Source organism: Trachypithecus francoisi, unplaced genomic scaffold (assembly GCF_009764315.1).
Source record: "Trachypithecus francoisi isolate TF-2019V2 unplaced genomic scaffold, Tfra_2.0 Lachesis_group2, whole genome shotgun sequence".
NCBI lineage: Eukaryota > Metazoa > Chordata > Mammalia > Primates > Cercopithecidae > Trachypithecus > Trachypithecus francoisi.
The window spans coordinates 153379686-153406978 of NW_022681465.1; the positions used below are offsets into that span (position 1 = coordinate 153379686).

At 39.9% G+C, this 27293-nt stretch overlaps 2 protein-coding genes across 2 annotated transcripts in view; one reads left to right on the top strand and one right to left on the bottom strand.

The window, feature by feature from the left end:
* The window catches only part of CTNNA1 (catenin alpha 1), a 179832-nt gene that overhangs the window by 46528 nt on the left and 106011 nt on the right, over positions 1–27293 (bottom strand). The window contains exons 8-9 of the mRNA XM_033181077.1: positions 2790–2870; positions 1444–1596 (exon numbers count right to left, since the gene is read on the bottom strand). Of these exons, the coding sequence (XP_033036968.1) occupies positions 1444–1596; positions 2790–2870 (234 nt within the window). The remainder of the gene's footprint in view (positions 1–1443; positions 1597–2789; positions 2871–27293) is intronic.
* LRRTM2 (leucine rich repeat transmembrane neuronal 2) lies at positions 13345–19322 on the top strand. The gene is made up of 2 exons (XM_033181079.1): positions 13345–14223; positions 14571–19322. The coding sequence occupies exons 1-2, from the start codon at positions 14220–14222 to the stop codon at positions 16115–16117; spliced, it is 1551 nt and encodes a 516-aa protein (XP_033036970.1). The 5' UTR covers positions 13345–14219; the 3' UTR covers positions 16118–19322.

Here is a 27293-nt window from a genome sequence, read left to right on the forward strand (position 1 = left end):
ATGTGACTATTGTGAACAAGATTATGCTTAATGGAGACAATAAAATCGAAGTCTTCTCATTTTAGTTTCAAATGCCAGAATCATTAACTTAAATAGAAGACTGACCTATGTATTCTGTACATAATGAATTCAGGTCAGAATAACACTTAATGTTCAAAGAAAATGATGTAAAATTAGTAATGCACGATGTGATTACTGATGTTTTCCTTGGAAAATTTTTATGGTATTAACATGGCCTAGCCAGGCACAGTAGCTCACACCTATAATCCCAGAGCTTTGGGAGGCTGAGGTGGGCAGATCACTTGAGGTCAGGAGTTTGAGACCAGCCCCATCTGTACTAAAAAAAAAATACAAAAAAATTAGCCGGGCGTGGTGGTGGCATGTGCCTCTAATTCCAGCTACTCAGGAGGCTGAGGCAGGAGAATCGCTTGAACCCAGGAGGCAGAGATTGCAATGAGGCGAGATTGCACCACTGCACTCCAGCCTGGGCAACAGAGCAACACTCAGTTTTAAAACAAATAAACAAAAACAAAACAAAACATGGCCTAATATCACTATAAATCCAAAAGTACGAGACACATATTTTACATAAGGTCCCATTTTCTGTTTTTACACAATGACCAGCTTACCATATGGTCTATGGAATATCTTTACGAAGTATCAGATGTTCTGCATTAAGATTATAAAATCAAATAACTTGGAATACATGCTTATTTTGCGTCCCACTTCCAAAATACAGCAATAACAAATAAATTAAGTAACATAATATCAGTTAGCAAAAGGAGAAATAAGCCTAATTTACCTGGGAATTAAGTCACGATTCACTCTTTCTTCTTGCCACCCTACAAACCAACCACTTACATACAGATTTCTACCAAGCAAATATAACTAATTGGCCCCATGTCAGGGCTCAGTTTTTCCACTTTTAAAACAGTTTTTCCACTTTATGCCTGAGTCTGTGTCTCAGGCATAAAGCTAAGCATTTGACATACATCATCTATTTAGGTCCTCAAAATAATCCCAAGATAGATATTATTAGTGTCCTAATTTTACAGACAAGAAATGGAAATTGAGGAAGGTTAGGTTAATTTGTCAGGATGCAAGCACAGGCAGTATGGTTCCTGAGCTCTGGCTCTTAGGCACTGCTGCTTTCTATACTATCTTTTGAGTCTAGTCATGTCATATTTACCCTTATTTGCATTAAGTGGAGATGTTAGGCTTCCAGGATAGGAACTGTTAATATTTAATAATGTACATAATTAATGTAAAGTGACCAAAACGGTAGTTTTCCCTAGATGTTAAGTGATAATGAAAGACTATCATCTCATACATGTTGTATGTTAAGTGGGCCCTTACAAATTTTAGCTAATTAAATAATGTGATTAAAACTCACCACACTTCACCAAGTTGCCTACACATCAATGAAACTGCTAATTCACCTACCTCAATCAATTTGTTGGCATGTTCACGGAAAACTTGGGCATACTCCTTAACTTCTTTCTCATTTCCATTCTTTGCAGCTTCAATCAATACCAAAAGTGGAACATTGGTTTCCAAGAAAGAATCTGAAACGTGGTCCATGACAGCTTTGCGGAGCTAATAATTAAATTGTAAAAATTTGATTTTATTTCTACCAAAAAGGTATTAAATAGATTGCTTTTTATTCTGTTGTACACTTTAATAAAGCTTATGGTAGACTGGCTGCACTTACATGAGGACCCCTCATGTAAGCCATACAGTTACGTAATCTGCAACATAGGAAACATATGATCGTGGAGACAATGGTTTACATTACTGTAGTTACAGCATTTCAGCAACAGAATCTCAGTTTTTAAGACAATATATCCTTTTTTCTTGGGAATTACAAAACTAAGGCTTACCACTTAAATAATACAAAAGCTGAACAGAAAGCAGCTCTGGGTTGAATTGGCACATAGCCTTGGAATATATGTAATTAGCCTAATTGGCTAAATAAAAAGAGAAGAGAGAAAAAGGAGCTATCTGGTTTATCTGAAAGATTCACACACTATGAACCTTAAAACTTAAGGTTCTCTTTATAACCATTTCTGATACTGCTTCACCAAAAGGAAACTGAATAAAGATATATTCTATCTTTAATTTTGTTTTATATCAGACATAAGCAATAAAATATCTATCCATTACCTCTTAAAAATTGTCTGTATTACAACTTCTTAAGTCTTAATACATTATTTTATAAAATCAACCCTAACCTCTTTAAAGACGAAAACGCAATTTGACTCCAAAATGTTAATGGGGTCATTTATCATTAAAAGGCTCGATTTATCTATTCTCTATTTACTAACTCAGAAAATTCAGCACTTCAAATATCTCTATACCTACCATATTTGGAACTGGAAACACTTCACCAAGGATCTAAGGGAACTGCAAGTGTGTAATGAGCATAGGGCAAGTCAAATAAATAACTGAAATTTCTGTCTCTATTGTACATAGCCAATACAACAAAATCCTTCAGGATTATTTTCACAGGTCGCCAAGTCATTTTAAATTTATTTTCCTATCTGTACATGCCTTTCACATTAGAGCTCACTTATTCAGTCCAACACAGTGAGACTGTATTACCCCATGTCTTCATGAAATCTGATTAGCCATTAAGAAGCATATTAGCAACAAAACAAAGATAGGCACTTTCTTGTGAAAATCCATCCTTTCTCTCAATAAAAAAAATAAGGCCAGTGCTTATTAGGATTTTAATCAAAACTACAGAATTGAGAACTTAGAAAAACAATCAGCACTTTCGTACAGATTACCTGTCTACGCAAGTCCCTAGTCTTCTTGGTCATTTTATCTATCGCAGAATTGAGTGCATCACTTCTTTCTTTACGTCCGGCCTGGAAAAAAGGAAAAGAGATGAGCATTTTATTCATTTACAAAGAAACCTAATGATAGCCTATAGCCATTTGTGCTCATGTCAACATTGAAAAAACAGTACAACTTCTTAAACCCAAAGTCGGAAAATACTGGGGAGCAGAGGGGTGATATGTGGCTTTATTCATAAAAACCCAACCTTGTAATTCTTGGGCTCCACATTATCTGATGATTGAAATTAAGGGAGTTTTGCCAAAATAAGAGAAGCCAAGAGACAAAGAGCTTTGCTTAAAGTTTGGCTTTTAAAAATTAAATTTATATTTTTACTCAAGGTTTAGCATACACCAATTTTATTAATGAAGCAGCTCTCCTTGAACTGCAGCAAGAACAGGGCACACCTGATTTTGATGAACTCTTGAGATTTGAAGAATATCAAGATGTGAAAAATGGGACCTGGCACTGAAACAATGTGAAACAACATATTTAAAAACTAAGATGTACCTGATAGGTCAGAGGTAATAATGTTTATTATGCAGCTCAAATCATAATGCTTTGTAGGATTACTTTGCTTATTTTTAAAAAATCCTAGGCGAAGCTTTAATGCAATTATATTGCACAGAAAAGAACCTACTAGTCACTCTTGAAGTAGTATGTAAAACAGCATTTCTTCAGAGGTCAAGGTGTTGAGTCGAGATTTGCCAGGGTAACATTCTAAGCAGAATCAAATGGAATAAAATAGATAGCAGTTGAAAGAAAAGGGACAAAAGTCTTTTTTTTAAATCCCACGTGGAGATTGTTGTGTCCCTGGAAATACCTACATCATGTAGGTTCAACTATAAAGTATATATAAAGTATATTAAAAGCTTGTTTTCACAAAACAAACATGGTTCTTTCTGAAAAACATGCCAGTAAATCACAGGAGAGATACAAATGAACAAAGGAATTGAGCCCAATGTTCCCCCTCTGGATGCCCTCAAGACATTTTGATATGGGTATGCTCTTAGTACATAAGCCAGTAGAGCAGATGAATGGTTATGAATGGGGAGATCTGTTTACTAAGTGCCTTTAATGGACATTTGTTATTCACTTTATCTCTTATCCCTTACCTGTCAATTGGGGAAAATGCCACCTATCTCTCTGTGGACTGTTGGAAATATTGATGGATATAGGTTATTTAGCAAAGGGCAGAAAGGAGACAACAGGGAACAGTAAGAGTTTAAATATAAGTAAAATTGATATGGTCACTATCAAATCTGGTTATGGTCTCATTCCTTAATCCGTTCCCCCCAGCACTCTTGTACTGCCAATAAAATTAAGTATTCCATTAATATTGATGGGGAGGAGAGGTCTCAACAAAAACTCATTCAAATAGGAAGATTTCTACCTGCAGGAATAAACTGATTTATTCAGGGCCATGAATGTTAACCAACCAGCTGAATGGAACCCCTTCTCAGCCAGGGCATTCCAAAGTAAACTTGGAAAACTAGTTTAGGCCATCATGGGAAGGAGGGAGTCGGACGTGCCTCATTATACTCTCCCCTCCCTTTGGAATTCAGGCACAACTGACCAGCACTAACATTAAAACAGAAATCTAACACTGACAGAGCAGATTATTCGTAGCAATAAGGTACCAAATTCCAACCGGACTCTAGTATAACATCACATGACAGATAGTAGGCCCTGAAAGAAATCCAACTGTTAACCCCAAAATGTATTTCTCTGAAATATTAATATTTTGAAATGGCCCTGCAAATTGGTCACTTTCGGGGAAAATCTACATTCTGTAGAGAATTTCCTTCCCTTTCTAGGTTTTTTCCTGATTTAGGAGAAATTTAACTAAGAGTCTGGCACCTTTTAGGATCTGATAAAAGGCATCTGATTTGCCAACTAATATCTGAAGTCTACTACCTGGAGGCTTCATCTACATAACAAGAACCTTGGCTTCCCGCCCCCATCTATCTTAACTACAAACATTTATTTCTGCTGACTTCAGCTCTTCAGGGAGAGCTTAATCCTTTCAACCAACTGCCATCAGGAAATCTTTGAATCCACCTATGACCTGCAAGCCCCCCTCCAATCCTTTCAAACTGTCCAGGCTTTCAGGACCAAAACAATGTACACCTTACATGTACTGATTGCTGTCTACCTATAAAAAGTCAAGGTATGACCCAACCACCTTGGGAACACGTTCTTGAGACTGTGCCTTGGGCCTTGGCCATTCATATTGGGCCCCAGAATATTTATTTCTTCAAACATTCTACGGAGTTTGACTCTTTCTTGTTAACATTAGTCAGCTTGAGACGTGCAATTATTTACTCACAATCTTAAAGCTCAAAACACCAGAATCTAAGACAAAGGTAGCTAAAACTGAATCACAATCAAACTGACTTCATAATTAATGCTTTAATCAGGAAAGTCTCAGCATATTCCTTAAGATACTCAAGCACTCACTTGAAGAAAATTTCTCTAAATAAACCCTGTAAAGTGTGCCACTGTTCCTAGCCACATTTTTCTGGTGTTTCTAATAGATCATTTGTTCTGGAAAACACTTAGAATCTGAAAGCCAAAGGTTGAGCATGTAGACTTCATGAAAGCCCAATCCCCTACAACCTGAAAAGCCCAGGACTTTTCTCAATTTGAGTAAAAAGATTCACTGTTCAAGTTATGTAAAACCAAATCCTTGAACTTGACTTTTGAAAGAATTACAGTCACACAGCAACATTCACTTTAAGATGCAATGCAACCCACACCATGAATCTGTTAATTCTGTCTTTGTCAAACTACCCCAAAAATCAATTTGTCTTTCTTGTTACTGCAGGAAATAGAGGTTTATGCCTCATTAATCAGAAAGGGGGCAGTTTAGGAGCAGTTATTTACTAAGCCCTTTGAGTTATACTAGACAGACTATTTTAAAATCACAGCATAATTTTAGAAAAATGCAGTCCAAATAGCAAGTTTAGGGTACCAATCATTTAAAATAGAGATGAGTACACACAGACACACTCACAACCTTAACACTGAGCTTGAGGAAAGTATAAAGCTTGCTCATCTTAAAACAAGATTCTGTCAGGCGCAGTGGCTCACGCCTGTAATCCTAGCACTTTGGGAGGCTGAGGTGCGTGGATCGCCTGAGGTCAGGATTTTGAGACCTTTGGCCTCAAAGCTCAAACCTTTGGTTTCAGCCTGACCCATATGGCGAAATCTCGTCTCTACTAAAATTACAAAATTACAAAAATCAGCCAGGCGTGGTGGCGTGTGCCTGTAATCCCAGCTACTTGGGAGACTGAAACAGGAGAATCCCTTGAACCCAGGAGGCAGAGGTTGCAGTGAGCCGAGATTACACCACTGCACTCCAGCCTGGGTGACACAGCGAGACTCCATCTTAAAAAACAAACAAACAAAAACAAGATTCTACTTCTTTTGAGATTAAAGTTATGATTTTTTTATTTCTAGCATTAACTGGACAAAAATTAAGTTACTCAAACATAGCCTTAGGAAAAGCAACCCTGTAGCGTATAACTATTACTGGAAGTAGTGAGGAAACTTTTTACTCCAACCCTTGTTAGTTTGGAAGGGATGAAATATGTTCCTGGCATTGCTGGTGGCATCTCCAGGCACACTTTAGTCCCTAAATGAAAAGACAAAAGTTTGCAGGTGAACATACAAAAAAGCTACTCAAACTGACTGCACGAAACAAATATCATTCCACCGTATTTCTTAGAGAAAAAGTGCTCTAAATTGAAAGATCCACATTATCTCTTCCGCCAAACAAAGGCTTTCTTTTCTTCTTCTTCTACGCATTCTCCCTAGGGAACCTGGTCATTTCTACTGCTTTAATGAACCTATGGTCACTCTGCCATCTTCCATGCTGACCTACCCACATACATTTTTGTTCTTCAGACATGCTGTGCTTTCTCTCACCTACCTAAAATACTCTTCTCGCCTCCTTCCAACTCCTACCCATCGTTCAGATGAGATACTACTTCCTTGTGGAAGCTTCCACTGGCCAACCTCAGCCCTCAGTTCAAGTTCAGTGTCCCCACAGAATGCTCCCACACCACCTCATGTTTCCTCTCAAAGACCTTCTCAAATCATACCTTAGGATAATTACCTGTTGACTTGTCTGTCTCCCACTGGACATGAATGAAATGAGAAACCAATAACCAATTAGAGACATGTTTAAAAGACATAGGACTTCATGTGTAATCTATGTGGCAAGTCATCAGTCTCTGCTTCCTTGTCACTAGTTAAAATATAAGACTTCAAATAAACCTCTGCTTTCTATCCTCATTTTAATCTAGAGTAAGCCTGAGGTGGGTAGAGGAGGGTGAAATACAGTGTTTTAACCCTTAACATTTAAGGACTGTTTAAAAAGGTAACAAACAGGGAGGTCTGATTAGTTTAACAGGATGATCTAATCAGTCAGATAAAATACCTCCTCAGCCATTAGAAAATTAAACAACAACAACAAAAAACAATGAATTATGGCATTTTACAAGACCAAATAAGAATGAGCATCTGAAGCTTCTTCTACCCAAGACAATAAAGAATGGAAAGAACTGTGCAGGATCTTCACCTCCAGGCACAAAAGAGAACTGGGGCTGTCATCCACACAGTACAGACCTTCAATAAAGCAAGAGATGAAGATCTTGAGAAAGGAAGTGATAACCAAGCTGTTGCTCATAACCAAGAAGGTTTCTGAGAGGAAAGAGAACTTTAAAGAGAATATCAAGAAAAATGTTTGAAAACTAAGGGAAACTAGCATCTTTTAGGGAGTCAATACATGTCTTCATGAGTAGGGCTAAAAGGCCTGCTGTGGGCTGGGAGTCACAGTGTCGTACAACATACATTTAATGAATAACAGGAGAAGCAATCTGACCTCGGTTGTTCTACCTGGCCCATAAACGGCTGGTGGGCTCTGCCTAAGCTGAACCTGTAACAAGAGTTGCTGGGAGTGCTTTATGCAAAGCTCAACAGTAGATCAATCTTAGAATACAATGATTATATAGTCCTGTATTCCTAAATTATTTTCAAAGAGTGCCTCTGCTTAAATTACAAAGAGCAGAACAGACACTGCAGACATACACAGACGAACACAACAAGTATCAAGACGAGCTCTCAAGGAGGACAGTCTTACTTCACTGCTTCCTCCAGCCTCAGGAAGCCCCTTTCAGCAATGTGCAAGGAGGAATCAACATCTCAACTGCAGACAGAATGCTGACATGCTGCTATAAAATCTTACAAGTAAGAAATGATCTCGTTCTCTTTGGGCCAAATTTTTATGAATTTTCTTTGCATTAACAATATCACATATTGACCTTTTTTTTTTTTCTTGCCATATCACTTGTCACTGCCCCTCCAGCCCAGAACCTATTAAGAGGGTTCTCAGATGATGGTTTCCAAGCTTCATCAACCAGAACTGCTAGCATCTAGCCAAGAAACATGCAAACTAACCCCTTAAATTTAGACAACTGGGTCAGAGAGCCCACTAATATTGAACGATTCTTCAAGTAAGTATGAATGGGTATCTTACCTTTTAATTCTATCCTGTGCAAACAGCTTTGTATAGCCCCTTGGGCCATCTATGCAAGTAAGAGGAAATACATCTACATCAAAAGCTACTCAGAAATGTAGAAAGGAGAAAGGAAGGACAACCCCAAACTTGGCTATGTATTTCAGAATAAAAGATAAAGCATGCTACACAGAGAGGAGAGGGGAAACATGAACACAATGAAGCCACTAGCAGAAGAAGAGTTTTAAAAAGGGGGGGTTGCCATAAAAATTTCAGTCTATGCTTTAAACCAACACTTCAAGATGGGCTGGGCATGGTGGCTCATGCCTGTAATCCCAACGATTTATGGAAGGCTGAGGAGGGAGGAGAGCTTCAGCCCAAGAGTTCAAGACCAGCCTAGGCAACATGATGAAACCCTGTCTCTACAAAAAATTAGCCAGGCATGGTGGTACGCACCTGTAGTACCAGCTATCTGGGAGGCTAAAGAGAGGGATCAATGGAGTCTGGGAGGTCAAGGCTGCAGTGAGCCACAATTATGACACTGCACTCCAATCTGGGCAACACAGTGAGACCTTGTCTCAAAAACAAACGAACAACCACAAAAACTTCAAGACCACTTCTGTTATTTTTGTTTTGATGTCTATAATAGGAGAAATAAAACATCTTCATAGTATAAATGTTCATCTGTCCAAACTCCTATGGAAGATCTTCCATAACCTAATGCCCAACTTAGGTGCATTGCTCCAAGATTTCTGGCTGAATTATCTAGTCCTGGGCACAAAATACAAGGGAAGCAGGTCGTCACATGATTCTGACCCTGAAACTTCCGCAACAGCAACAACTGCCGAAGTGCACATGTATCCAAAACTAGAAGGATATGTCCACATATAAAATGTGTAAAGTGCATCCAAAGAAACACCGCTTACCATTGTTAGTGTAACCAGAATCCCTTTCTACTGCTTTCTCAGTTGTGTTTACTAACAAGATAACAAAAGGACTTTAAACATCAAAATCAGCTGGCATGGTGGCTGACACCTGTAATCCCGGAAACTTTGGGAGGCCAAGGTGAGAGGATCTCTTGAAGCCAGGAGTTCGAGACCAGCCTAGGCAACACAGTAAGACCCCCTATCTCTCCAAAAAAAATTATTTTAATTAGCTGGGTATGGTGGCATGTGCCTATAGTCCTAGCTACTCTGGAGGATCACTTGAACCAGGAGCTCAAGGTTACAGTGAGCTATAATCATGCCTCTGCACTCCAGCCTGGGTGAAAGAGCAAAGACACTGTCTAAAAACACATACACACACACACACACACACACACCCCAAAATAAAATCAACAGAAGGCAGGGATGGAGACAAGGATCCAGGCAGAATTGGAGATTCTGGCAGTCTAATGTAGACATTCTACTATTGAAAGATTCCCTTCTCCTTCAAAAAAAGGCTAGTAAAACCCACTTACCCTAATAGTCTGGCTACAGCATAAGCCTAAGTATGTGGCGGCCAGTTAACACCTTAAAAGGTTCTTGCAGAGGACATAAGACCCACAAAATTTAGGACCTCCACCCTAAAAATGGCTTTTTTTTTTTTTTTAAAGACAGAGTCTCACTCTGTCACCCAGGCTGCAGTACAGTGGCTCCATCTCAGCTCACTGCAACCTCTGCCATGCTGGTTCAAGCAATTCTTCTGCCTCAGCTTCCTGAGTAGCTAGGATTACAGGTTCCTGCCACCGTGCCCAGCTAATTTTTGTATGTTCAGTAGAGACAGGGTTTCCCCATCTTGGCCAGGCTGGTCTGGACTCTTGACCTCGTGATCCACCCACTTCGGCCTCCCAAAGTGCTGGGGTTACAGGCGTGAGCCACTGTGCCTGGCCAGCTATCTTTTTTTTTTTTTTAAAGCAGGGATTGAGACTGCCAGCAACGACGTTTATTTTAACATGCTTCTCCAAAACACCTCTGGGCAACACTTTGGTGCCAGGGCATACACAATTTTTGGAGCTGGGTATGATGAAAGAAACATTTGCCTTTTTAGCATAAAGCAAATATAAAGTTCCCTCTCTACCCTCCCTCCCACAGAAGAATAGGAAATTTCATGAATATATCTGTACATTTGCTTCTCCTAGTAGGGGAATAACTCTACCTAATCAGCAATACATATGAAAAGCAAACTCTCATGTGGAGGAATGCAGACAACTACAGTCACCTAAGCCCTGCCACTTGATTCACTTGATTTGCTTAAAACCATTTACAAAGAGGAGATGGGTTAGATTTTACTTCTCCTTTGCCTTATCATGAACATCTAAAGCAGTGAAAATTGAAACAGATCATATGGACAGTACCTTCCAGAAGTAGTACTGCCAGTTTAAGTCAAAGGCCTATGTTTGTGGAAGAAAGTTGCTCTACAGCGAAACCAAGAAAAAGTTTCAAAAGAATAGGTATGTAGCCCTTTAGCTAAAGAAAGATAAAGACCAAAAAATGATACGAAATTCCATCGATGGGAACTCTGTACTCTACCAATATTAAGGCAAACTCCATGTCTTCTTTGGTTCCACAGCCTGAACCTCCTGAACCCAAAAAGTGGGCAGGTGAGAAAGATGGCTGGTGACCTGGAAGGGGCTGTGCTTTCTGGGTACCATGATACTGCAAGCATTACTGCCTACTTCCTTAGAGGCCTTCAAACAATAATTACTCTTGATTGCATTGATGCTTCTCTGGGCAATTTTCCTTGCCCACAAATCTGTTATAATAGTACTGAGATAATATAATTTAAGCAGTCTCCATTTATTAGTATATAAGAGGTAGGCCAAGCAGACTAAAAACCAAGAGTTTAAGGGCAAGGAGATGCTTTTCCTTCTGCATGTTAACACACAACTCATTCCTAATCTTGGTGGCTCTAACCCAACTGACTAAAATGCTTTTCTCCCCAAGGAACTAAAGTGGTTACTTGAGAGAAGAGTTTAATCCAGCTTCTCCTGCATGACAAAGGGTTTTTTTCATCAGAAGATAGCTGACTTCAATAAGGGCATTTATAATATCCCAAGGGCTTATTTTCATTTAAGAAATTTAGAAGAGACCACTCCTATGAGACTACTGTCCTTAGAACTTTTGGGGGCAAGTTCCTGTAGAACAGTAGCTCTGAAACCTAGGGTGAGAGACCCTGTAGGAATTGGACTCAACCTTATCCACAGAAAAATGAACAAGCAAAAAAATTTCACAAGACAGTTTATGGAACCAGGTTAAGAAGTTCCAGCCTATTGAGAGAGACTATAAAAAGGATTAAGGTCAGAGGGGAGCAGCATTCCCAGGGTCTAAACCAGGACTTGTTTCCTTCCCTTCTTTAACCAGCAAGAAGGAACAGAGAAGACGTACTAGTGCAGGCTCATTGCTAAGGACTCAACAGTCTGTTCACTGGCAACTTTGGCTTGGGAATTTCCATTCAGCCTACAAAATTTGTGTAAGAACCACACTGCCGATCTCATCTTCTTTGCTTCCCCTGTCCCTTCACAGGTGCCAGACCTGTCCTGTGGTATGAAGACTCTCAGAGCATTCCTGCTGCCTTCTGTCTCCCTTTGTACTTCGTAGGCATTTTTTCCTCTTGTACTTCTTTTTTTTTTTTTTTTTTTTTTTTGAGACAGAGTCTCGCTCTGTCGCCCAGGCTGGAGTGCAGTGGCCGGATCTCAGCTCACTGCAAGCTCCGCCTCCCGGGTTTACGCCATTCTCCTGCCTCAGCCTCCCGAGTAGCTGGGACTACAGGCGCCTGCCACCTTGCCCGGCTAATTTTTTTTGTATTTTTAGTAGAGACGGGGTTTCACCGTGTTAGCCAGGACGGTCTTGATCTCCTGACCTCGTGATCCGCCCGTCTCGGCCTTCCTCTTGTACTTCTATTCTAATCCTATCTTGGGATCGCTTCTAGGAGAACTCAAACCACACACCTGCACTGCTGCAGTTTTCACAGCACCTTTACAGAGGGCCGTAAGGAAGGGACCTTGGAGTCTCACAGCTCTCACTCCAGTACAACACTAAAACAGAAAAATTTTACCCAAGACAATTACTTCTTAGTAATTGTCTGAGGGATGAATCCCTCAGAACCAAAAAGGCCAACGATTTTCTTGTTTCACAGACACCATCAGTAGTTTTAAAGATTTCTGTCCTTAGGTCTGAGACAAGACCCACAAAGGATGAGTGCCAATGATATGGGAGAAATAGGTATGTTGGGTCAAATCAGTAAGGCAAGATGTAGAAAAGACCTTACCTTTGTCAGGTCTGAAAATATAACACTGATTCATCTAGAAACATCTTTTGTGTTTATACAACACTAAACATGGAGCTATACATCCACAACTGAGGTCTGGGAGAAATCAGAGTTAGGGCAAGCAAAATCAAGCCAAAACGAAAATCCCAGGCCAAAGCAAGAGTGACCTTTTGTATTCACAAGACAGGTTCCAACAACAGCAGGAGGCTCAGTTAAGTCAGCCACTGGGAACTAGTGTGCAAATGCTCTCTTATTTCAGTGTCACAACCACCAACCTCAGTACCAGCAGAGGCTTTTAGCTTCGGAGTAGGTGAGATTCTGAGGTAAAATACAAGGGACCATGTCAGAATCCAGCTACACGGTATCACTTGTCCTAAATCATCTCTGCTTCGCTGTTAATGCTTAGGGCATGTGCATTAAAATGACTGTATCAACCTGCCTTGTCCTCCCAGGAGGACATTTAAAGATCAATTCAGCATTATTTTTCAATCAGTATGGCGACAAAACATTGTTATAAAATAGGAAAGAGAAGGAGAAATCTTTTTAGAGTTAGAGTTCCCCTGAAATTCTCAAAGAAAAAAATAACCACATGCTTTGTTTTGCAAGCTTCCCCTCCCCCTTTATTCTTGGTTTATAATGTTAAGCTCTTGGTGACAAAGAAGCCAAGCCCACTTAGCTAGTTTATCAACACACCTAAAGCAAATCATAGTCATACTTTGATTTTAACCAAGCATGACAACAAGGCCACTGAATAGCTTTCCAAACTACCAGTGCAGCGACACTACCTTGCATAGACTGGTGTTAAATCAGCACTTCACAAATTGTGCAGGCTTCTGCCCATTTAGATGATCTCTCTATGCAGAATCGGCAGTCTAACACTGGCTCTCACAAGCATTAAAAATCATCACTCTGCTAACCCAACTCACTGTTCAGATGGGTCTTCTTGAATGCAGCCTTTATTACAACCTCACTGCTGCTTCCTACACTGAAGGAATACCATGTTTTTAAGTCAGGAGTTCTTCTTTCTCGCTTTATTGTAATCAGGGGGTCCTGCAACGACCCTGATGCTGTTACAAAGCACAGTGCTTTATAACAGTAAAGCTTCTGGAAAACCCAAACAAAAGACACGTCATCCGGTGACGTCAGCCTATATACAGTTCTGTGTGGTCGCAGCACATAAGCAATTCCATTCTTGTGCCGTTTCTCGGAAAAGCTTTTCAGTAAATGCACTCATGCTGCTCCAGGAGCTCTTCTCTGCAACAAGCCACCCATCTGCCATCAACAAGTTAAGACCAAGAGAACTAACGGCTGCGGAAAGGAGACTGAAGCTTTGATTAACCAGCTGAGCAGTTAGAGGTGGAGAAATTTAATAACTTATATTCAAAACTGATTTAGGGATCAGAGGAATCACAGAAAATGAAACCAATGCTTTCCAGAGGAATATCCTAAGGAAAAAACAACTCATCCTGGTGGATTCAATTTTACTTGGAAAGCCTGGGACGCAGAAAACAGGAAACTGGTCAAAGGCTCCTACATGTTAGAGCCTTTTACAGACTCACTGCGTTGAGTCTAACAACCGCGACTGAATGCAGCCTCCAATGTGCTCAGAAGAATGGGTAAGTCTGTGCATTTATATGTCTTGTACATTCAACAAGGAATCACGCTTTTAAAATAAGCTACCGAATTCACATTTTATGAGGGAAATCACTGTCATATTTTGGATTTTGAGGTTTAGGTAAAAGCATATATCGCTGATGACAGAGACATGTTTTATCTCCTTTTTAAATGGTTTAAGTTTTGGTCCAGTCATACCAATAAGGTTAATTTTTCTGCAGTAAATGAAAAATAAGTTACATGCAGTGAAATCTTTCGCTATAATGTTGGTGGTGGTTGTTTTTAATAGCCCATATGTTCTGCTGAAAAATATTCTATCTTCTTGTTTTCCTTAAATTATATTCTGCAGGCTTACATTTCAAGTGGCCATTAGGGGCCCCTATGCTGGCAGCAATATATGCAATGAGTATGGTTTTAAAAATGCTGCCTGCCCTGGGTATGGCGTGTCCACCCAAATGCCGCTGCGAGAAGCTGCTCTTCTACTGCGACTCTCAGGGCTTCCACTCAGTGCCAAACGCTACAGACAAGGGCTCTCTGGGCCTGTCCCTGAGGCACAATCACATCACAGAGCTCGAAAGAGATCAATTTGCCAGCTTCAGTCAACTTACTTGGCTCCACTTAGATCACAATCAAATTTCAACAGTAAAAGAAGATGCTTTTCAAGGACTATATAAACTTAAGGAATTAATCTTAAGTTCCAACAAAATATTTTACTTGCCAAACACTACTTTTACCCAACTGATTAACCTGCAAAATTTGGACCTGTCTTTTAATCAGCTGTCATCTCTGCACCCAGAGCTCTTCTATGGCCTTCGGAAGCTGCAGACCTTGCATTTACGTTCCAACTCCCTGCGGACTATCCCAGTACGCCTGTTCTGGGACTGTCGTAGTCTGGAGTTTCTGGATTTGAGCACAAACCGTTTGCGAAGTTTGGCTCGCAATGGATTTGCAGGATTAATCAAACTGAGAGAGCTTCACCTAGAGCACAACCAGCTGACGAAGATTAATTTTGCTCATTTCCTACGGCTAAGCAGTCTGCACACGCTCTTCTTACAATGGAACAAAATCAGCAACTTGACATGTGGTATGGAGTGGACCTGGGGCACTTTAGAAAAGCTAGACCTGACTGGAAATGAAATCAAAGCCATCGACTTGACAGTGTTTGAAACGATGCCTAATCTTAAAATACTCCTCATGGATAACAACAAGTTAAACAGCCTTGATTCCAAGATCTTAAACTCCCTGAGATCCCTCACAACCGTGGGCCTCTCTGGCAATCTGTGGGAATGCAGCGCCCGAATATGTGCTCTGGCCTCCTGGCTGGGCAGTTTCCAAGGTCGGTGGGAGCACTCCATCCTATGCCACAGTCCTGACCACACCCAAGGAGAGGATATTCTAGATGCAGTCCATGGATTTCAGCTCTGCTGGAATTTGTCAACCACTGTCACTGTCATGGCTACAACTTATAGAGATCCAACCACTGAATATACAAAAAGAATAAGCTCATCAAGTTACCATGTGGGAGACAAAGAAATCCCAACTACTGCAGGCATAGCAGTTACTACCGAGGAACACTTTCCTGAACCAGACAATGCCATCTTCACTCAGCGGGTAATTACGGGAACAATGGCTTTATTGTTTTCTTTCTTTTTTATTATTTTTATAGTGTTCATCTCCAGGAAGTGCTGCCCTCCCACTTTAAGAAGAATTAGGCAGTGCTCAATGGTTCAGAACCACAGGCAGCTCCGATCCCAAACACGACTCCATATGTCAAACATGTCAGACCAAGGACCGTATAATGAATATGAACCCACCCATGAAGGACCCTTCATCATCATTAATGGTTATGGACAGTGCAAGTGTCAGCAACTGCCATACAAAGAATGTGAAGTATAATATCTACCTGTCATCAAAAATCACATCAGATAAGTAACCTATTTTACATAGTAGAGGCTAAATACATATCTAATTTTTACCAATGATGACATTAAGCCTAATTTTCCAAACTAAGTGGAGACTTAGTTTTTGAAGTGTTGAAGTATTTTTAATTTTTTAAATGAAACCATATTTTAAGTGTTAAATGAATCAATGCTCACATTAATTTGCACTCCTGTTGGAAAGTCTAAAATGCTTACTTCAAAATAAGAAATGTATGTAATTATATACAATCGTGTGTAAACCTTTACACTAAGGTCTCCATATGCTATTTTTTTCTACTGAAAACAATTTAGAAAGAAGCTACTGGGCAGAAACAGATATGGATCAATACCTGTTTGATCAATGCTCTCCATCCCATGTACCACAACTATCTTGCTGCTTAAAAGGAGACTCAGTAAAGTTCTCTTGTATGATAATTTGGTATTTACTCAAATCTTCAATCTCTTGCCAGTGTGGGAAATAGAATTTCATGTATGCTGAAGACTGGTAAATATTAAACATTCTTCTTCCAGAGTTTTTGCCTGGGTTAGTAGATATTATCAAAGTCCATATCATGAAATCAGAACCCTTTAATGTAATTCTAGTAAGCGGAGTGACTCGTTAATATATTTACACAATGAATCCAAGTGACTATGAAAAGGTCTCATTACAATGAAACCAATACTAAATAATTACACCGACTTCTTACACATTTCTCGTTTGACTTATAATGGACATGATTTTTGTGGCATTTAGGCAATTGTTTTAAACTAGTATTAAATTGCCATTGTACTAATTAATATACTAAATCCTATGTTTACATTAATATGTGAAAAAAGACTTAGAAAATATTTGAGATAAACAAGACAAACCAAGTCAATTTAACAATCCTGACATGCTCCCTCCAATTTAAAAGCACACACACACACACACTTTCTCTCTCTCTCAACTATCACGATCAAAGATGCCTTGACAAAGGGGTTTAAACCTTTTTTTCTGCTTTTTCCTGATCTTCAAACCTCAAAGAGTCAAGTTAAAAATAATTGGCTAGCAACAGGCATGACACTGATTCTTACCGTATTACAAAGGAACCATGAAAAAAAGCACTTTCTAACTATTATATAATGAATTTTGATCTTTCAATAAAGATACGCATTCACACTGTAAGTGTAGTTCAGTGTAGGTGAAGAAAACAGCATCACTGAGATGAATCTTATGGTAGAACAACTCGACATGCCTATGCAGCCACACAGTGGTAACTTGAAGGCAGCACGGAGGTGAGGGATTAAAAGGAAAGGCAGATTTTGAAATCCGACTCTCAGGTTAGCTAGAGTTACAAGGCAGCCAAGAATGATTATACACAATCTGCACCAAACAGGGAAAGGACCTGCTGCTGAAAAGGGAAGAGGGGTAGATTCTCCAATGTAAATATAAACATTCCATAATTAACAAATGATAAGGATGCCACATTTTCATGCAGAAAAGAACCACAGGCATTCAGTTTCTTCTATTATGATTTCTATTACATATTTGGAATTTAGATGCAAGCTACCCATTCACACAGAATTTTTCCATAAACATCGTTCCATATATCCAAAAAACTGTAAAATTACAGCACTAACTTGAATTTAGAAAATGAGCATTTTTTACAACTGCCATTTACTGTATGTAGAAAAAAGACATAAAACCTTAGAGAAAGCCACTGCCATTTGCAAAGTTATCTTTTCCCCAACATCAACATTAATATGATACCCTTCATTCAGGGCATATTTTCTTCCCAGGATCAAACCGAAAACATGTTAAGGCTATAGTTTAACCCATAAGATGTAATCATGATTTTTCTTCTTTAATACTAAAAGACGGGTACCTTAGTACCCTTCACCTAACATCTCTCAGTAAAAAGTAGACAAGATCACAAATAACAGTAAAAATGTGCTCTCTTTTTTAAGGTGGGCAGATTAGATTGTCAAAGTCTCAGCCCAGTTCAATTCAGTTGATCTTGAGTGGTGAGTATTTCGTCTCTTGTTAAAGCAGACCCTGGGCTTGTCTGGGCAGAGACAGAAGCTGATTTAACAGCATAGAGCACAGCGCCCTACTTCCCCACAGACAGGCTGAATTAGAAGCCCCTATTACAAATAAGAGCACCATGAGCTAAAATTTACCAACCCATTTATCAGGGTGACCATAGTCACAAATGTCAGGTGACAGCTTGGTCACAACACAACTGTGTCCTGAGCACACAAGATTCCATCGGCCCTGAAGGACAGCAGAAGAGTATTTTCCATCATTTCAAATCACAACCAAAATTAAGATTCAGACTGCAGGATGGGTAAGAAATCCCCTTCCTTGGCTGGGAATCTCCACCTTAATCCTTAAAGGACCATAACTGGCAAAATCCTTACTATATGGACAAAAGCAAATTGGAAAAGCAAGCCATTTACTAATTCAGAGGAACAGCACAGCCAAGGATAGAGAGGCATACTTTCCAGATGAAAAGAATCAAAATTTTTGCCTTCCATATTTTTTGGGTAATGCCCTTTAAGAAAAGTGAATGACAGTAGTACCAAAAAGGTATTTTCCCTTCTCATTTAAAGCAAAAACTTCCTTTTTTAATTGCCTGTAGAAGGCAAGATTTCCTTTCATTTTTGTCCATTTGTGTTTCAGAATCAGCACAGGTTTGAAGATTAGACTGTTAGTCATCCGTGTTTTCTTTACCAACTGGCTAGAACGGAACAGCATCACAGCAACGCTGCGGATCTTGGTTATACAGTGTCAGGGCTTTTGTTTTTTGGTGGGGTTTTATCCTCTTCACCACCACCACCCACTCCATTTTTTTCTATTTTTAAGATTAGGGGGAAATGACCATTAAGAACCAGAAAAATAATTACTCTCTCTGGAAAAGGGAAAGCTAAGGAAGACTATGATACCATACCCATTTAGAAACCAAGAATAGTTTGAAATCGTTTATATTCATTTCTGTAGCATGACAGGGATTTCAATCACCTTTCTGAAAAGAGTGGGCTGATAAACTTGCAAATCCACACACAACTCTGAGAATACTCACTGCCAGCATCAAAAAGCAAAGATACTAATTTTTTAAGCCAAAAATCTGTACTAACACATGTAATTTCTTAATGTGCCTAAGTTAATTTCTGTACCAATTCAATAAATGGAATTGACTGAACTTCCCAACGCCACTAATTATTAAAATCCATCTGCTTATTCTAATGCTAGTCACCAAGAGCTAGACTCCATCTTTCCAATAAAAATGAGCCCTATGTAGCACTAGGCTTGAATTCTAAAATTCAAAACAGGCAATTCATTTTCTTAAGGCACACTTCCTACACACAGCTATCAGGGGAAAAAGCTATAAATGTCCTGTTCTTTTTCTGAAGTACGGATATCAATATAAAATTTGTTAAAGAATATTTTTAACAGCTGACTTACATGATCATTTTCCTAATACAGCAATACAGCGACAGACCTATCTGAAAAGTCTGTTTGGGGACATACTTTTCATATCTTATTGATTAAAGCTCTTGAGCCAGAAAGAAGAAAAAAAAAGAGAGACAATAAGGCCATCTATAGATAATTAAATATTTCTCTATCTAACCTGGGGCAAACTCATAGTACTTGAATAAGGCCAAAAACAAATAGAAAATGACTGCTTAAGTTTTCATTCTGCTATTGCAAACATTTGGAAACTTGCAACTCTTTCAACTAACATTTTTGTCCTTAGTGGGGTTTTTTTTTTGTTGTTTGTTTGTTTTTAAAGTCTGATATATGGAATGTTTGGTGAACCTTCCTATCAACACTGAGACTGGAAACTCAAAGTACAGTCCAAATACATTGTGTTCAATCACCTTCAAGAGCCATTTTTCATTTTGGGTGGGAGGTGGGCAGATGGGTTGAGGGTGGGAAGAAAATACTATTATGCAGGGTGTTTTGGGAGTGGGGAGGGTAACATAAAAAGCAGTGTACAGGAAAGTTTTGTTATTAAAATTGTGTATACTGTAAAAAGTGAATGCCTTTTTTTTACTTTTCCTTGATAACCTATCCATTTTGACATATGAAACTTGAAAAGTCATTTGTGACAGATACAGAAATCTTAAATGAACAGTTGTTTCGTTCCATGTTCCTCTACAATGTCAAATGTGTCCACTGAAAAAAGGGGCAGGTAATCACCACCTATCTTCATTCAGAGAGAGGCAAAACTAGGATAAGAAGAAAGTAAAGGTAAAGTGGTGGGAAGGGAGAGTGCCTAAAAAGCTGTCATGCAGTAAGAAGCTGCTCTGTCAAGAGCCTGAGCAAGTGGACAAGCAACTGTACCAGGCTCACAGGGCGTGGAGTTGGCTGCCCCTCTGAATCCTCCATTACAGCGAACTGACACCACAGAGAGCTTCGAAGAGGTACCCAATTGCCTGTACCTAGCCAACAGCGACTTGACCTCTACCTTGGGCGTTGGTTGACATCCATCCCAGCAGCACCTTGCATGCCACTCCTATGAGGGAGGTCCACAGGTGCTGACCATGAGGATCCCTACATGAACTCCTCCACCCCGGATGCCAACTCAGTGAGTATGGATGGGAAAAGGAAGGGAAGATTTTAAACTACAGTTGACGGTTGAGCAACGCTGGGGTTAGGTGCCAACCCCCCTGCTCCACACAGTCGAAAATCTGCATATAAGTTTTGACTCCCCCAAAATTTTTACTAATAGCTACTGCTGACTAGAAGCATTACTGATAACATAAACAGTCGGTCCATATTAAATAACATATATTTAATACCGTCAGTCAAAATAATACATATTTTGTACGTTATATGTATGATATATGGTATTCTTACAATAAATAAGCTAGAGAAAAGAAAATATTATTAAGATACTCATGGTGGGGAATGGTGGGGCATGGTGGCTCATGCCTGTAATCCCAGTACTTTGGGAGGCTGGAGTGGGTGGATCACCTGAGGTCAGGAATTCGAGACCAGTCTGGCCAACAAGGCGAAACCCCATCTCTACTAAAAATACAAAAATTAGCCAGGCAACCTGGTATGCACCTGTAATCCCAGCTACTCGGGAAGCTGAGGCAGGAGGATTGCTTGAACCCAGAGGCGGATGTTGCAATGAGCTGAGATCATGCATGCCACTGCACTCCAGTCTGGGTGACAGAGTGAGACTTCACTGTAAAAGGAAGGAAGGAAGGAAGGAAAGGCCTTCATCCTTGTCATCATCTTCATGTTAAGTAGGCCAGAAAGGAAGAGAAAGAAAAGGAGTGGGTCCTACTGCCTCAGGGGTATCATAGGTGGAAGGAAATCCACATATAAGTAGACCTTAACGATTCACACTCATGTTGCTCAAGGGTCAACTATAATGTCCTTGGCTTGCTACAGATCAATATCCTCAGGACAGGATTCTACACCTGGGCAGCGCTGGGGCATAAACTGCCCCAGCTTCCAGGAGCTGACTGCCAGGAGTCTGCCATGTTTGCCCAGATGCACTTACTGTTTCTCCAGCACCACAGCAGCATAGTAGGACCATGTGGAGGAATGGGCAAAGCCACCCTTTTCCCAATGCCAGGGAAGCTGGGGTCAGAGACACTAAGAACTCTCACACCAGGAATTTCAGCAGTAACCAGGGCAGAAGTAGGAAACAGAGAACACAATTCTATTGTCAAACTCATCCTATAAGCACTAGAGGGCACAGGTGATGGTGGTTTTTAAATTGCACAAAGGAACACAATCCTACACTTGATAGAGTTAAAAGCAGAGCTTATTAACATAATTTTCCTACATTTTAATTCTGAAAATCCCATTAAAAGCTACATCTGATTTCTTTATCAGTTTTTTAATTAATTTTGTCTGTATGCCACAGCATTCTCAGGTTCCCACTCAAATATACAATAGATTCTTCCTGATCTGTTTAAAAATTTGGGGTAGTCATATCTCCTTTAGAGAGACAAAATGTACGACAAATTGTCTTTTACAAAGAGGGAAGGGGAAAAAGGTGAAAGTCATAGCTACTGCAAAAACATTTCTCCTTAGCATGAATTTGACTTGTTTTGGGAACACTCTTAAGGGACACATATTAAACCTCCCCTTCTACTATTTGAAGAGGACAGTAAAGAGCAAGAAATCTCCAAAGTCAAGTACAATCAAGCATCCTATCCTGCAAGGCCCACAAATGAAAATACTACCCTCTATATATGGAGGCTCAAGAGCAAAGGCTTGCCCAATGCCTCCAAGTCAGGAACTGCCGCTAGAAATCCAGCATGAAGAAGCATCTGTGAACAGCAACCCTGATGGGCAGAGGCCAACAGTTCATGCCTCACTTAGGAAACAGATTTGAAAACTGCAGCCCTTGGCTGGGCGCAGTGGCTCATGCCTGTAATCTCAGCACTTTGGGAGGCCGAGGCGGGTGGATCATGAGGTCAGGAGATCGAGACCATCCTGGCTAACATGGTGAAATCTTGTCTCTACTAAAAAATACAAAAAATTAGCTGGGCGCAGTGACGGGTGCCTGTAGTCCCAGCTACTTGGGAGGCTGAGGCAGGAGAATGGTGTGAACCCGGGAGGCGGAGCTTGCAGTGAGCTGAGATCCAGCCACTGCACTCCAGCCTGGGCGACAGAGCAAGACTCTGTCTCAAAAAAAAAAAAAAAAAAAAGAAAGAAAGAAAGAAAGAAAACTGCAGCCCTAGAGACAATTGCCAAAGCCTTTTTTATAGCTTTCATCAAGATTTTACCAAAAACCACACAGAAGAGGCGTTAAAAACGTCGTAAACATTAAGTTTACTGAATATTGACAACAGTGTTTAGAGCATAAGACTTCCATCTTTAGGCCCTGGTATTTGTACCAAAAATAAATAAATAAATAAATAGATAAATAAATAAATAAATAAATAAAGAGTTACAACAAAATGTACAGGTTGTTTTTCCTGGAAAAATCACTGGACCAAAACTCTACAGCCATTTTTTAATTAATTATTTCCAGATCAGGTTATAACACTGGCTAATTTTTGCATTTCTGGTAGAGACAGAGTTTCACCATGTGTTGCCCAGGCTGGTCTTGAATTCCTGGGCTCAGGTGACCCACTCGCCTCAGCCCACAGAGAGTTGGGATTATAGGCATTCACCACCACGCCCACCCTCTGCAGCCATTTATGATTAGCCCACCAATTTCATCATCGTGAGGGCCAAAAAAGTTCCTCTTGTGATGAACAAAAACATTTCCCATTGCCTAGCTGTCAAATACATGGAGGGCAACTGCTCAGTACCCAAAACCTCTAAAAACAATGTTATTTATCATTTACATATAACCTACTTCTATAGAGTCAAGGAAACTTAGAATAAAACTAGGTACAGAATAGTGAAATAAAGATATAAAAAGATCAAAAGCAGGACTCTTAACCCCAAGGGTCCAGGATATGTTTCAGGATGCAAGAACATCTTAAAATTATAATACAATATTGTATGTGAGTCCAGATATTTTATCAGATCTAATGGGTTTTGATAAATTACAAAAAAGGGGTTAGAAAGCCCTAGTAGAGCAATGAAATTGTTCTATAGTATACACTATTTCTAGTATACACTATACACCAATTTGGCCCTGATCTGCCTCGTGGCCAAAGCAAAGAATAAAACCAACAGCTTTCATCAGATTAAGTAGCACACTGGTTTCTCTGGAGAAAGAGACACTTAAGTGAAAAAACCTGTGAGTTATTTATAAAATGGAGCCAGCTGTAGGAACAATAAGGAATAATGCTGGACTGTCCTTCTAAGGAGGTTCTAGAAAACAGGCAGAGTTGCTCTTCATGAGGACCCTTGATAAAGGCTAAGGGTAAGGAGCCTACACAAGCATGCTACACACTCTATGATGACCTAACCTTTGTCATGACCCAAGGGTGGGTGGAGCCTAGAAGTTCTGCAAGAATGAACCAAGCACTTTCAACAGCTGGTGTTTCCTCTTTATCATATCCCTGGGACCAGACTACAGGGCTCCAACACACAAGGGACACCCAGTAAACACCTACTACATTACATTACACATCTACACGAGGAGTACAATTTAAAACTAAAAACATTTCCCGGCCGGGAGCAGCGGCTCATGCCTGTAATCCCAGCACTGGGAGGCAGAGGCGGGTGGATCACAAGGTCAAGAGTTCAAGACCAGCCTGGCCCACATGGTGAAAGCCTGTCTCTACTAAAAACACAAAAATTAGCCGAGTGTGGTGGCAAGCACCTGTAATCCCAGTTACTTGGGAGGCTGAGGCAGAGAATTGCTTGAACCCGGGAGGCAGAGGCTGCAGTGAGCCGAGATCACGCCACTGCACTCTAGCCTGGGCAACAGAGCAAGACTCCGTCTTCAAAAAAAACAAATCACGTCTTCTACTACATCAGGAATGAAGAGAAGAATATTTCATACAACATCTCTGGTTGTGCATGAAACCACCTTTGCAAAACTATGCAAGTGAGAGAAATCTAAACATAACTGATTCCATTTTGTTTCTAACCTCACAAGTTGTCTTTGTTCATTCCTGTGCACAGGCTAAGCTAATTATGGGACGAATTTAGTTTATAATTTAGCTGAGGAATTTAGTTTACAGCTTACCTTTAAAGCAAAGATGATCACAGTCCCCTCCCAAAAACTACCCCCTCTTCCCATTCGTGGTCTGCAACTGCCTTTGTAAAACTAATGAAAGGTGGTAAGGTTAAAATTATTCTGATAAGATTTAAGCATAGTTAAAACAGTAGCCCGTTACTGTTTCCTAGCTTGCTTTTTATAATTGTTTACTGCTCAGGAGTCACTTAGCCAATGGTCATAATAAGATTTGTAACTTTCCCAATTGCTTCTATAAATAACAACACTACTGTGAAACTTAAGACTGGTGGGCAACAGAGTGAGACTGTCTAAAAAAGAAAGAAAAGGCCAGGTGCAGTGGCTCCTGCCTGTAATCCCAGCACTTTGGAAGGCGGGTGGATCATTTGAGATCAGGACTTCGAGACCAGCCTGGCCAATATGGCAAAACCCTGTCTCTACTAAAAATACAAAAAGTAGCCAGGTGTGGTGCACCTGTAGTCCCAGCTACTCTGGAGGCTGAGGTGGGAGCATCACTTGAGTCTCAGAAGCAGAGGTTGCAGCGAACCAAGATCATGCCACTGCACTCCAGCCTAGAAAACAGAGCAAGATCCTAACTAATTTTAAAAAAAAAAAAGGACTGGTATTTGAGATATTTTTCAGACTGCATTCTAGTGGACCAACTGACGCCACTTACACTGGTGACCCATACCAGAAACAGTTTTGACACTCCTATGATTTCATGCCCAGCCCAGTCAATCAGCAGTACCCACTCCCTAGCCCCTGCTTACCAAACCATCTTTAAAAACCTAGTCTCCAAATTTTCTGGGAGGTGAATTTGAAAGGTATCTCATCCACCTCAATCAGCCTTGCGATTGATTATTAAACTCTTTCTCTGCTGCAACTTCTGCTGTCTCAGGGTACTGGCTTTTTCTGTGCAGCAGGCAAGAAGAACCCAATTGGGCTGTAAAATGCTGATAATCATACATGTTCTCCTTAGGTAAGAATCTGTAACACAGTAACTAATTTCCTAAGAGAGAACACACTTAAAACGATAAAGCAGCTAGGTGCGGTGGCTCACACCTGGCATCCCAGCACTTTGGAGGCCTAAGGCAGGAGGATTGCTTGAGCCCAGGAGTTCAAGACCAGCAGGGACAACATGGCAAAATCCTGTCTCTACAAAAAATGTGTGTATACACAAAAATCAGCAGGGTGTAGTGACACTTGCCTGTAGCCCCAACTACCTGGGAGGCTGAAGTGGGAGGATCACCTGAACCCAGGAAATCAAGGCTGCAGTGAGCCATGATCACACCACTACAACCCAGCCTGGGCAACAGAGCAAGACACTGTTTCAAAAAAATAAATTATATACATATATATAAAAAGATAAAGAAATCATTAGCCTGAATAACAGTCAGAAATTTAACTGTCTCCTTCTAGAAGCCATTAAAAAAACCACCGAGATTTTCAACAGGGGCAAGTTAAGTTGCACATCAGTTAGGAGCCCTTCTCCACACTTGAGCCTCTGACCCTGGACAAGTCCTTCAACCTTTATGTACCTTGGGCCTTTGATCTGTAAACCAGATTTAATAGCATTAACAACCACAGGGGGATCTATTCATGTAAAGTCCTGAGGCTAGCACAGAATAAATGCTCAAAATTGTTTTGTTATTTTTAATAGCAACATGTAGACAGTGAAATGCTACAGAGCCATCAAATAAACAATGTAATCACATTAAAGACATGTTAGACCCATGTGCTGCTTCCTAAAGCTCCACTTTCTAGTCTTTCTTCTCTAAGTTAATGTGCAGTATTCAAAATGAGAACTGATAATTAGCTAAAACTTTCAGTAAGCCTCAACAGCCTTGTTACACTTTTTACATCTAATACTGATATAAAACTGACCACATTACCTCACAGTCAAGTAACTTGCTTTGCAAAATGTACTATAATATTAGATATGATATTACTCTGGTTTGGCTTTATGGATCAAGGCTAAATTTCTAAAGGTTTAAAATCCCTAATTCAAAAATTCCTTCTGAATAAAGTAGTCACTTAAAATCAAGTGATGTCTTTTCCCTGTTTAGTAAAATTATATAGTACAACAAGTACTATCCATTATCATAAAAGAATATTATTTTTTTCAAAAGAAATAAGAAATAATATCATTGATGTCTCAGCTTTGGACAATTATGTTTTAGGACAAAATACATGGCTGAGAATTAAGGATCACTATTATTTTCCTTTTTGCTTAGAAAAAAATATATACTTTAAGTCTATCACATCTAATTTAGGAAGCAGCCCTTCCAATTGTGGCAGATTTGGTTCCAAGGCAGATTTGCCAGAATTATTGAGGGGTACGGGCAGGAGAGGTATGAGAATTTAAAAACACAAAGATAATCCATTAGTTCAACACATGCAGGAGTGTACGTTTCGTGATAGCTGGAGAGTAATCCTCCATATTACCAAAGTCTCTATTCCATATAAAACTTGCTCAGAATTAACCTATCTCAATGAAAGACACACAATCTTATCAGAACTTATCAGATCTTATGACCCAGATTCTTCAAGAAAACTTCTTCCTTG